General features: G+C 39.1%; 1 protein-coding gene across 1 annotated transcript; it reads left to right on the forward strand.

Moving 5' to 3' along the window:
• Window positions 6,178–7,711, forward strand: LOC107646769. The gene is made up of 4 exons (XM_016350927.1): window positions 6,178–6,235; window positions 6,875–7,390; window positions 7,481–7,581; window positions 7,667–7,711. The coding sequence occupies exons 1-4, from the start codon at window positions 6,178–6,180 to the stop codon at window positions 7,709–7,711; spliced, it is 720 nt and encodes a 239-aa protein (XP_016206413.1).

A 12,515-nucleotide genomic window follows, 5' to 3' on the forward strand; every position in this document is an offset into this window, starting at 1 on the left:
AAGTTATAAAAAGTAATCCATAAAAGAGACCTGACAAAGGTCCAAATAAAATGAATTACTAGAAATAACTTCAAACAAACTGAGATGAAGAAGTCGGACAAAAGCTGCAGAATTATAAGTAAATTTGTAGGATTTACTAAAAATAATTCACAAAAACATCGATCGACAGAAGATATGCGCCATAAGGGACTCCAAATTGGACCCAGAAAGCCATAACCTCAATCCACAAGTATTAAAGTACAAAGGCAATTAGAAGAGGTCAGAAAACAAGATTCCAACACTCCGAAGATTCCTGGAAAGTGCTAAAGCAAGCAACCAGCATATCACAAAGAAACAAGGTTGTTATAATAAACAGGCTCAAGAGGCCGCTTGAAGCCGACCCCAAGAGCCTGAGAAACTACTTTGTTTTTCTAAAAATAAAAGCAACCAAAATATCCAAAAGTCAAAGTAAACCACCAATTATAGAAATAAAGAGTTCAAAAGCCCACAAAGACCGGGCTATACACAAACATATAAGAGGAAAATTATAAAGGATCCAAAGACTTCCCAATAGTAGCATCTCGGGGTGAAGGAGGACGAGTCTGAAGGGGTACCGCATCTACCGTCCCATCATCCTGGTTTAGGATTTGGACATCAGAATCAGACTCCAGCTGACCGACCTCAGCTGCTGGAGTTGTGGAAGGCTAGGGAACAGAGGCTTTGGCAGATGATGCACGAAGAGGGTTGACATAATCATCATCATCATCATCATTAAAGTCATCAGGGATAATCTTGCCATCTTTTACAATGTTGTCCAAACTAAAAAAAGGGTGAGGTCGAGCTCAGGCGCAAGAACTCGGACCTGATCCTTCATGTTCTCATAAGCAGTAGTTACACTGCCCACAGGATGGCCCTGAAGCTCGGCATAATCAGCCCGAGCTGATTCTAAACTCTCCCTAAGATCCATCATCTCCCTATAAGTCAAGACGTAGCTCTCCTTGTGCTTCAGCGCCATATCCTCAGCCAACTTCACAGAAGCCACAACAACAATAGCTCGAGTCTTCTCACCCTCCAACTCTTTTTCCAGCTTCGCTACCTTCGCCTTAAGCTCCTCCTTCAAACCCTTAATCCGATCAAACTCTGATTTGGCCTCTTCCATAAAAGCTTTGGTTGCGTGAATGGGAAGATCTTGAGCAGTCCGATATAAAGCTGCTCCCATATGTGCCATCTTAATACTACTCCGAGTGATGAAATCCAAATGACGAAGAAGGGAGACATCGTCAGTAGGAATAACACCATAAGGAGCAATTTGTTGAACAACAAAACCAACAGTATCGAAGTCGGGAGCATCCAGATTTAAAGGTTCCACAGTCCTTTGTCCTTTGGGAAGAGGGCCGGCAGAGGGAGAAGAGGTAGCAGTAGAAGTCTGAGGGGGATCAACTAAACGGACCTGAGGTGTATGAATCATCCTCCTCGGCCCAGCAGTATTCAAAACAGGCTTCTTGGGAGGAACCTGAGAAGATCCTTCCCCAGCAAGTTTACCCGAGACGTGTTGCGCGGCTGTAGCCTTTCTCGCCTTCTTAAAGGCCTTCATGGAATCATTGTTTTTAATCATCTCTGAAAATACACAAGAAACCAAGTTATAAACTGGAAAGAAAAGGAAGGACAAAAACAAAGGAAGTTGACCCCTACCCAGCTCAGCTCGGAGAAGTAAAGGATTTCCTAAAAATTTCTTGGTATCAAGATGGGGAGGCTGCCCCTAGTTCTCTTCCAACATAGTCACAAAAACTTGCTCAGTTTCATCTAACATCTCCCAAGTATACCTAGACGCTACTACATTCTTCTGCCATTCTAAAGAAAAGCTGGGCTCGCCATTCTCATCCAAAAAGAAAGGTCCGGCTCCTTCAACAGCTCGGACCTTAAAAAAGTAATTCTTGAAATCCCTAAAAGACTCATCATACATAGAAAAAACTTTGTGTCCTTGGGCAGACCTGAAAGAAATCCAAGAAGCTTTCTTTTTGGTAGTCCCAGGTTTGGTCAACACAAAGAGGTAAAGGAAGAGAGTTTGAGAAGGTTTAACATCAAATTCTTGACAAAGCAACTGAAAAATTTTGATAAAGCCCCATGAGTTTGAATGGAGCTGAGATGGAGCTACGTTACACGACCACAACAAGTCGGTCTCAAAGGAAGTGAAAGCAAGGGTGCTATTCATTTGGATGAAAAAGAAGTCGTACACATAAAAGAAGGGACGCTCCCCCTGGGTCAGAATAGGGAAGCAAACCCTTTCATTAGGGTCAGGTGCTACCAATTCATAGTTGTTCCTGATCTTTACTAGTACAGATTCGATGATGTTTTCTAAGCTCTGCACAGAATTCAGAAATAACTACAGAAACACGCATCAGGACGAGGGAGTCCAGCCAGTCGGACATACCCTCAAGAACCTTAGAAGCTGTCTCGACAATATTTTTGCGAGAAGACATGGTCAACTAGTCCTCTAGCAAGAAAAGAAAATAGATTACTAACTCAAACATCTCGGGCAAAAAGCAAAGAAATCAGATCGGACAAAACATGGCTCAAACATGCAAACAGTAAAAGGAAAACCCCAAGACACACACCAAGGTCCAAGGGCATCCTTTGGAGGCAGTGAGACAGAGTAAAGACTCAGAAAAATCTACAAGGCTAACATCCCAGCAAAACTCCAAAACAACTCTCCGAGAAGAAAAACGCAAATCAAAGCAAGTCATCAGAAAACCATTATCTTCTACAAATTTATCAGCAAAGAAAACTATCAACAGGGCAAAAGTCAAGGAGCAATCTTTTTAGAAGCAAATAGATGCTGTTCATAAAAACTCAAAACATCAAAGTACGATCAGAAGCAGCAAATAGCAGGCGAAACCCTAAAAACGTCAAACTACCAGGGACTCCACCCAGGAGCATACATAAAATCAAAATAACACCAGAAAACATGCGTCACAGTGACAATCAAGCACGATAATACGAAGAGGTTCAAGCATTCCAACGTAAACTCAAGCAAAAACCAAAACTTTACCAAGAATAGAGCAATGCAAGCACAAGGAAGGAACGACGAAAGAAGTAAAAGAAAGAAACAGAAAGAATAACCAACCTGCAAGAGGAGAAAAATGCTGAGGAAGATTGAAGCGAAAACCGGAATCACCTTTCGAACAAATGAAGCACCAACAAACCACCAAGGGCATCAGAGAGAGAAGCGTGAAAAATGCAAGTTCCAGGAAAGCCAAACGAAATAGAAGAATAGAGAGAAAAGGGGAAGTTGCAGCAAGCAAGAGAAAGCGTTGGTGTAATTCAAAAATGAAAGTGGGAGGCAAAAAAAACGGAGCATTAAGAAGTAAATGGGGCATTAAAAACCCTCGCACGTTCCCTAGGAAAGGAACGACTGTTTAAAAATTAAAGAAAAGAAAAAACGCTCCATATTCAAAGGGAAACTCTACAAAGAAGAAATCGACAATGCTCGAGCTCGGCTTCACCAAAGAAGGATTGAAGTCCTAAAACTAGGGACTCGACCTCAAAAGGAAGACCGCACTCGAACAGGGACACTGTTCATACCCTGGGTCGAGATGTCTGACCCGGGATGATCGACGACAAGTCAACCGACCTCTTCAGGTCAGAACTACCCGACCTCTTTAAAAGAGTTTGGCCAAATCACTACAAAGGCCCAAGAGGGTCCAAACAGAGGAACACGACCCAAATCCAAAGGTAGCCCAAGCCTAGAGAAGATAAGGGCGGTTCCCTTGAAGATAAGATGACTCCACTCAAAGATAAGATAAGATAAGATAACTATCTTATCTCCCGAAAGATCACTATACAACATTATAAATACACTGGAGCACCCAGGTACAACTCATACTCTGATTCTACTAAAAACCTGCTTAATACCCTTGCTAACTTAAGCATCAGAGTCCCTTGCAGGTACCACCACCCTCCGGTGACGAAGGATCAGCACCACCACCAAGTCCAACAAGTCGGACATGGCGGCTACGGCCACCATTATCAAGTTGGACACAACAGCGCTGACTAGTACAGAAGATCTCATCCGAGATCGACCTACAGTTTCAGGTAACCCTCGGAACAATGACGCATACGCGTACATGACGTTTACGTATCGACGAGCAAAAAGGGCAAAAGGATGCGCACGCATCAAGGATGCGTACGCGTGGATGAATGAATGCTGCGCTCACTTTGAGAACGCAATGTTCCCCTCGAAGCAGCAATGAAGATCCATTTTGATCTACTTCTTCATAGGCCAAAAAGGCCACTCCAAGTACTGGATGCCACAATTGGAAAGTGTATAAATAGGAGAAAATTTGATTTCATAGGGGGCTGGATCATTTTCTTTTCCTTTTAGTTTTGATTTTGTTTTAAGCTTTTCCAAGAGGAATTTGGGTAGAATTGAGATCTAAGTTTCGTTTACGTTATATTTTCTTTCTGTTCTTCATCTTCTACATTTCCTTTTCTATTTTGGGGTATTGGAGGCTCTCTTTTATTTTTTTTCTGTTGTTCTTGGAATTTGGGAATTGGAGATCAGATCTAAAATCCTCTTCCCTGTTTCCCTTGTTCTGTAATCCTTCTTTCTGTTCTTTTATTCTTCTGCAATCTTACTCTCTTGTTTAGGAATTGAGAATCTGATCTAAGCCTTCATCTCTGTTTATGTTTCTATGTAATTTTCCTTTTCTATTTCACAATTTTAAATCAATTCTGAGTTTTAATGCTAGTTTTCATCTTTTACATTCTCTTCACTACAATTTACTTGGTTAAATTCTGTTTTAACATCCCAACACCCAGATCCCTTTATTCTTCATGCAATTTAAGTTTCCTGGCAATCTAAATTCTGCAATTTAAATTTCTTGCACTTTTAGTTTCAGTTATTTACATTCCTTGCACTTTAAGTTTTTGTTCATTTAATTTCTTACACTTTAAGTTTCTGCAACTTACTTCTTCAGTACTTTAAGATTCTACCAATTTTCATTCTGCACTTTAGTTTACATACAAATTCACTCCTGTTAATCAAATTTCACTCAAATCATCAAATATTCGCTTAACTAAATTCATCACCATACTAAAGTTGCTCAATCCATCAATCCCTGTGGGATCGACCTCACTTTTGTGAGTTTTACTACTTGATGCGACCCGGTACACTTGCCGATGAGTTTGTGTGGAATAGTTTTTCCCTTATCAAGTTTTTGGCGCCGTTGCTGGGGATTGATTTAGATTGACAATGATTAAGTAGGTGATAATATAGATTAAGCACTTTTTCTTTGTTTTTGTTAAGCATTTTAACTGTTTAAGGTTTTATTTCAACTAATCTTAACCACACTCTAACAGTAGAGTATTTTATTTTAGTTTTCTGGGATTTGTCTATGTTGTATGCCAGGAGAGAGAAGAGGTGAATCCACCTCTTTTGATTCTAAACCAGAGAGAACACTTTTGAGAAGAAGAAGAGAAGCAAGAGGGAAAGGTGTTATTGGAGAGGAAGAATCAGAAGAAGATGATCAAGAGATGGAGGGTAATATCCCAAATCCACCTGAGGATGTGGCCAACCACAATGGCCAACCTCAGAGAAGAGTTTTAGCCTCTTACACTATCCCCAACCCAAGGAATTGTGGGAGCAGTATCCTGACACCCAATGTTCATGCTAATAACTTCGAACTCAAGCCTCAATTGATTACCCTGGTTCAGAATAATTGTCAATATGGAGGAAGTGCTGCTGAAGATCCAAACCAATACCTCTCTATGTTTTTGAGAATTTGTGACACTGTCAAAATCAATGGAGTCCACCATGACATCTATAAACTCTTGTTATTCCCATTTTCACTGAGAGACAAAGCCACTCATTGGTTAGAAACCTTCCCTAAAGAAAGCATCACCAGTTGGGATGATTTAGTTAGCAAATCTCTAGCCAAATTCTATCCACCCCAGAGAGTCATTAAGCTAAAAATTGATGTGCAAACCTTCAAACAACTAGAAGGAGGATCATTGTATGAAGCCTGGGAGAGGTATAAAGCTTTTATCAGAAGGTGTCCAGAAGGAATGTTCAGTGAATGGGTGGAGTTGCAGAATTTCTATGAAGGCTTATCCTTGCCTTCAAGAAAAGCTTTGGATTATTCTTCAGGAGGATCTTTACAAATGATGAAAATTGCTCAAGAGGCACATGATCTTATAGACATGGTGGCCAACAATGAGTACTTCTACTCCTCTGAAAGGCAAGAAGCTCTAAAGAAAGGTGTATTTGAACTTGAAGGAGTTGATACAATATTAGCTCAGAATAAACTCATGCACCAGCAGCTTCAACAAAAAATTGAAATGATGACAAAGAGGATGGATGGATTACAACTTGCAGCAGTGAGCACAACTAATCAACCACCAGTGGTGTGGGGATAGCAGGAGGAAAGCTATGAAGAACAGCAGTCTGAACAAGTGTAGTACATGCACAATCAAGGTGATGGACCAAATGATTTCCACGGAGACACTTACAACTCATCTTGGAGAAACCACCCCAATCTGAAATGGGGAGAGAACCAGAACCAGCAACCTTGGCAAAGAAACTCCAACCAAAATAACTTCCGTAATACAAACCACCAAAACCACCAAAACACTAACCAAAATCCATACAGAAAACCACAAAATAATCAACCTCAACCCAACTTCTATCCATCCAATAACCCATCAACTAACCAAAACAACTTTCATTCCCCATCTACATCCCACACTCAACCACAACCACCCCAAGAATCTCAAAGAATCTCCAACTTGGAGATGATGATGGAAAAAATGATCAAGCATCAAGAATTGGCCAACAAGAACCATGAAGCTTCACTGAGGAACCTGGAAAGACAAATTAGACAACTGTCCAAACAAACAGTAGCTGAAAGACCAACCAATGCACTACCAAGTGACACTATTCCCAACCCCAAGGAAGAATGTAAAGAAATTCAACTTAGGAGTGGAAAGACATTGGAGAATAACAAAGAAGCTAACAAGAAGCCAGCAGAGGATGATAAGGCTAACAGCAAGGAAGAAGTGCCAATTAAAGAGAAGGACCAGGAAGAGCTCAGAAAGAAGGATGGAGAGTCTCAAGCTTCAAAGAAGGAAAAACAAGTCATGATAGAGCCTCCACAAGAACAGAGGAAGGAAGTTAAACATTACATCCCTCCTCTGCCATATCCTCACAAATTACAAAGAGAGCTCAAGGATCAACAGTTTCCCAAATTTCTGGAAGTTTTTAAGAAGCTGAAAATCAACATCCCACTTGCTGAAGTATTAGAGCAAATGCATCTGTATGCAAAATTTCTAAAGGAACTCATCAACAAGAAGAGAAGCTGGAACGAGAAAGAGACAGTGATCTTAACACAAGAGTGCAGTGCAGTGATTCAAAAAGGTCTCCCACCAAAACTCAAAGATCCTGGGAGTTTTTTTCTGCCTAGCACTATTGGCAATATAGTCATTGATAAGGCATTGTGTGATTTAGGATCAAGTATCAATCTGATGCCCTTATCTATGATGAGAAAGTTGTCCATAGAAGAAGTGAAACCTATAAGGATGACCTTGGAACTTGCTGACAGATCAATGGTAATCCCTAATGGAGTGGTTGAGAACCTCTTGGTCAAGGTGGATAAGTTTATATTTCCAGCATATTTTGTGATCTTGGATCTAGATGAAGAGGGAGGCGATTCCATCATATTGGGAAGACCTTTCCTAGCCACAGCAAGAGCCATCATTGATGTGGAAAAGGGAGAAATGACTCTACGAGCACATGATGATAAAATCACTTTAAATATCTTTAGAGAAATCCAGCATACTGCTGAAGAGAAAAGCTGCATGAAAATTGAAGAGGAAGACTTGAATTGGAAGGAAGAGACCAAGGAGGCACTCATCAGATCACCTTTGAAGCAAAAGACAAACAAGAAAGAAGAACAAAAGGGTAATGAAGATGAGAAAGATGAAAAAGGATTGCAACCAGAGGCCATAGAATCAACCAGTGAGAAGAAAATTCCAGACAAAAAAACTGCTGCAAAGAAGGAATGGTCACCGAAAAAAGGAAAGAAGAGCAAGAAAAAGGTTCCAAAAGGGTGGAGAAACAAAAGAATCCCAACTGAAGGGTTCTCAAAAGGAGACAAAGTGAAACTGATCTACCAACAGTTGGAGACAGACCCACAATCTGATGATTATTACACTGTCAATAAGATACTTGATGCACCATTATTTCGTGGTATATTTTGTACTTAATTGAGTGGATTTGATCCTCTAAACTCACACTTATTCATACAATTTGCATGGTTTTACATTTCCCTTCCTAATTTTGTGCTATAATTGAAAACATGCTTCTTTGGCCTTAAATTACTAATTTTAATCCTCTCATATTACCATTCGATGTCGTGATGTGTGTGTTAAGTGATTTCAGGGTTTATAGGGTAGGAATGGCTTAGAGGATGGAAAGAAAGCATGCAAAAGTGGAAGAAATACAAGAAATTGGAGGAATTGCTAAGTTGTCCAGCCTGACCTCTTCGCACTCAATCGATCATAACTTGAGCTACAGAGGTCCAAATGAGGCAGTTCTAGTTGCGTTGGAAAGATAACATCCAGGGCTTCGAAATGATATATAATTTTTCATAGTTGCTATGAAGTTAGATAATGCGCACGCGTGGATCACGCGTACGCATGACTTGGTGAAAGTTCAATCCACGCGTACGCACAGACGACGCATACGCGTGACAAAGCCACATGCTGGACGCATCAGAAAACACTAGGGGCGATTTCTGGGATATTTTTGACCCAGTTTTTGGCCCAGAAAACACAGATTAGAGGCTGCAGAGTGGAGGAATGAGGACATCACTTCTGATAATTCACAATTTAGGTTTTAGATGTAGTTTCTAGAGAGAGAGGTTCTCTCCTCTCTCTAGGTTTTAGGATTTCTCTTAGTTTTAGATTTATTTCTTCTCAATTCCAAGTTCAATGTTCTTTTAATTTAATTTCTCTTCTACTTTTATTTATTCTATCATCCTATTTTATTTATGTTTCCAATTTGGTTTATGAACTCCATGTTAGATTTGATTTCTTTATTTAATGCAATTTGAGGTATTTTATATTTATGATTTTAATTTAGCTTTTTACATTCTTAGCTTGAATTGATTAATTGGAGACGCTTGAGTGAATACTCTCACTGGAGCATATAGAGATTGTTTATCAAATCACAAGAAGAAGGCTCACAGTGAGAGGGGACAAGCTGAGGCACCATAATCATCAGCCACCCTAACAAGGAACCAATATCAAGCTAGTGACAGTAAAAGAGCGCTCCATGGGAGGCAGTCTATGATTTAATATTCTTCCTGTTATTTTAAGTTCAATAATTAATGGTTTTTCTAGCAAAAATTTGAACTCTCATGGGTAAATTTGATAACTGCACATTGTTTTGAAGCATATGACCAATTCCTAAGTTTAGTGTGCGTAAAGGCACTCTAAAATGGCTTTTCAAGCATGCTGATCATATAACCATCTTAGGATATATACTCATTCATTTTATTGAAGTATATAGCCAAACATTAAGTTGGTGTTCTACATATGCTATGAATTTCAAGAAAGTCACTTTTGCTCAAAGAGTCAAGTTCATGAAAAGATAAACCATATCTGCATCATTCTTGTGAATTTATTTTGCTAAGGTAGAAAATAAAATGTCCCTTGTAATGAATATACCAACCATAGCAGAAAACAAGTTTGGTGTTCACCAATATTTTGTTTAATTTCAAAAGGGCATAGTTGGTTATTCATAAATAAGGAACATATAGCAAATTTTATTTTTTTATATATATACTTTTCACTTGATAACCACCACTGTGCTACATTCAAATTTCTAGCTTATTGTTGCCTTGATTGAAATGGATAGGTGTGAAGAAGATTGAGAAAATGACAAAAATCATGCAAGTACGGGTGTCACAAGGAGAAAAAGTGAATCACATGTGCTTGGAAATTGCTTTTTGGGAAGCAAAAATCTGCAAGGTTTAGCACCTAGGAGACCGAACCACATGCCCAATGAAGAGGTGGTTCTTGTCCTCATCCTTCCTTACATGCACACCATTCATTCCAGCTCTTTCAAAAGACATCTTGGCCATCCATTCTTCATTAAAGTTGATATAAATAGATTCACTTAGACTATGCCTCATAACCCAGCTTTCACACTCTGTGCATTGAAAATTTTAGCTTTCGGTTTCCTTAAAGAAAGGCTCTAGTAACCGTGTCCTAAGTGTTCTAAACCATACTTGTCTCCTTAATCTTTTACTCTTGCTTCACCAGTAAGCCAACACTCATCCTAAGAGTCACGTAAATTCCCTCTCCCTCACCATTCTTCATTTCTCCACTCGGTCCCACCCCTTCCCCAATTAATGGCTTCATCAAGTTCCAAAAGAAGGAAAGAGAAACAACCAGTTGAAGCTGAACCACCAACCTATGATGACAAAAGATTTAAGTTTCAATTTCATGAGTCACGATACCATAGGTTGATGGAAAAAGAAGTTATTCCAGTGATTGGTTTCCGATTGAAGGAAGGGGTAATCTTTGAGGATGCAGATACAGATCGGGTAAAGGGAGGCAGAGGAATCAATAAGCAAAGGATGGATGGTGTCACTGACACCCAAGAGGAGAGAAGAACTCAAGGAAGAAGAAAGACACCACAAACGGAGGAGGGACAAGCTTCTGGCGTAATGGACTTAAGCCAGATCCAGAATGCCATTGCAGAAATGTCCCAGCAATACTTGAGGGCTCAACATGAGCAGTATGTGAAAAATCAGGAGCAGCAGGAGAACTGGCAGCTGAAAATGATGGAGAAACAAGAAGACTTTCAAGCAAGACTACTAGAGCAACACAGGGAACAATCAAATCAATTCCAGGAGTCTTTCAATAAAATATCTGAACAACAGGATCAGCTTGAAGAATACCTTCAAGACCTTAGAGAATGGAAGAATCTCCACCACACAGCTAATGAGGCCAGGAACAAAGACAGAGTGGAATATGATGTGAACACTCAAGCGTGTCTAGACTACATAATCCACAACATGCCACTATTAAGTAGATGAATCAAACCATATCAAGAATGCACTAAACTCATGGATTTCCATGTAGCTCGAGCAAAAAGCAAGCAAGAAATAATGAAGCAACACTTGGTGGAAGCTGGACTATGGGATGAGGAGAGATTTGGGACTGAAGACCAACTGAAAGAAAGAAGAAGCAAGAAGAAGCAAGATGCCAAGAATAAAGGAAAGCAACCAGAGAATTAAAAGGTGGTGTTGCTCCTTGTCTCTCAATAAGAAAGATTGTGTTTTCGTTTTATGAAATTTAAATTCTGTTGTTTACTTTCCCTAATTTCCAAAATAAATGTTCTGGTTTAAGTGCTTGTTTTCGTCTTCATCAACTTAGATGTTATGACTTGTCCCTTTTGCTTTTTGATTCAATAAGAGAAACTGGTTGAAATAGAAAGTAAATGTCCAATGTGGTACGAATGATAATAAAGTTCTATGGTGGTAATTGCTTGATTGGTTAGTAAGCTCAAAAATAAAAGCTGCAGGATAGAATGTCTCCTTGTAGTGTGAACTTAGTTGCTGTTGTAAAGCTTTCAAATAATAATTATCCTTGGAAAAAGAAAAAGCAAGAAAGAAAAGGAAGAAAAGCCAAGAATTGGCAACCAAAAATGAAAGAAACAGATAATAAGGCTGGACACCAATAGCTTGGACCTTAGGATACATGCCTGTGATGCTTTTTGTATTAGGAATTGCTTGGATTATTAGGTTCTGAGGAGTATTTTAAAACTTGGTAACTTGGATTAACTAATCTAGGATTACCAACCGAAAATCCACCATCAAGAGCAACCTAATTACAAAGCATTTAGTAACCCAAAGAGGTGTTGGGCATCAATGTTCCTAAGAGGAATTGTGAGCCAAGTGTTGGTAGTAAATAGGCATTGAATTGAGCCAAAAAGCTGCTGCAACACTTAGCTACAATTGAAAAACAAGCTTCTGAAACAAAAGAAAGAAAGAAAAAGTTAACAAGGATCAATAAAGAATAAGGTATTATAGCAGTAATTCTAGTTAACATTCAAAGAGACATTTCTTGATTGGAAGCTGATATTAATTGAGCTGCATTCTATCTGCATAAAACCCCATGAACCAAATTTAATTACCTGCTAAATAAGGACATATATGCTTCTCTGTTTTCTCTCATTTCTTCTCATGTTTTAGTGTTTGCTTGGGGACAAGCAAGATTTAAGTTTGGTGTTGGGATGACAAGTCATCTTATGCTAGTTTCACAAGCATTTTTCATTTGTTTCATTAGGTTTTATGCACTTTCTTGCACAATAAGTAAATGGTTGGAGTGGAATTTCATGATTATTTTGATTCAATCAAACATCATTTATTTTATACAAAATCATAAGATTTATGCAAGAATTAAGTGATTATTATGATTGATGCAAATTCTTATGATTTTGGTGAGACTTTGATTGCTTTTTTGGTTGATTT

Source organism: Arachis ipaensis, chromosome B06 (assembly GCF_000816755.2).
Source record: "Arachis ipaensis cultivar K30076 chromosome B06, Araip1.1, whole genome shotgun sequence".
NCBI lineage: Eukaryota > Viridiplantae > Streptophyta > Magnoliopsida > Fabales > Fabaceae > Arachis > Arachis ipaensis.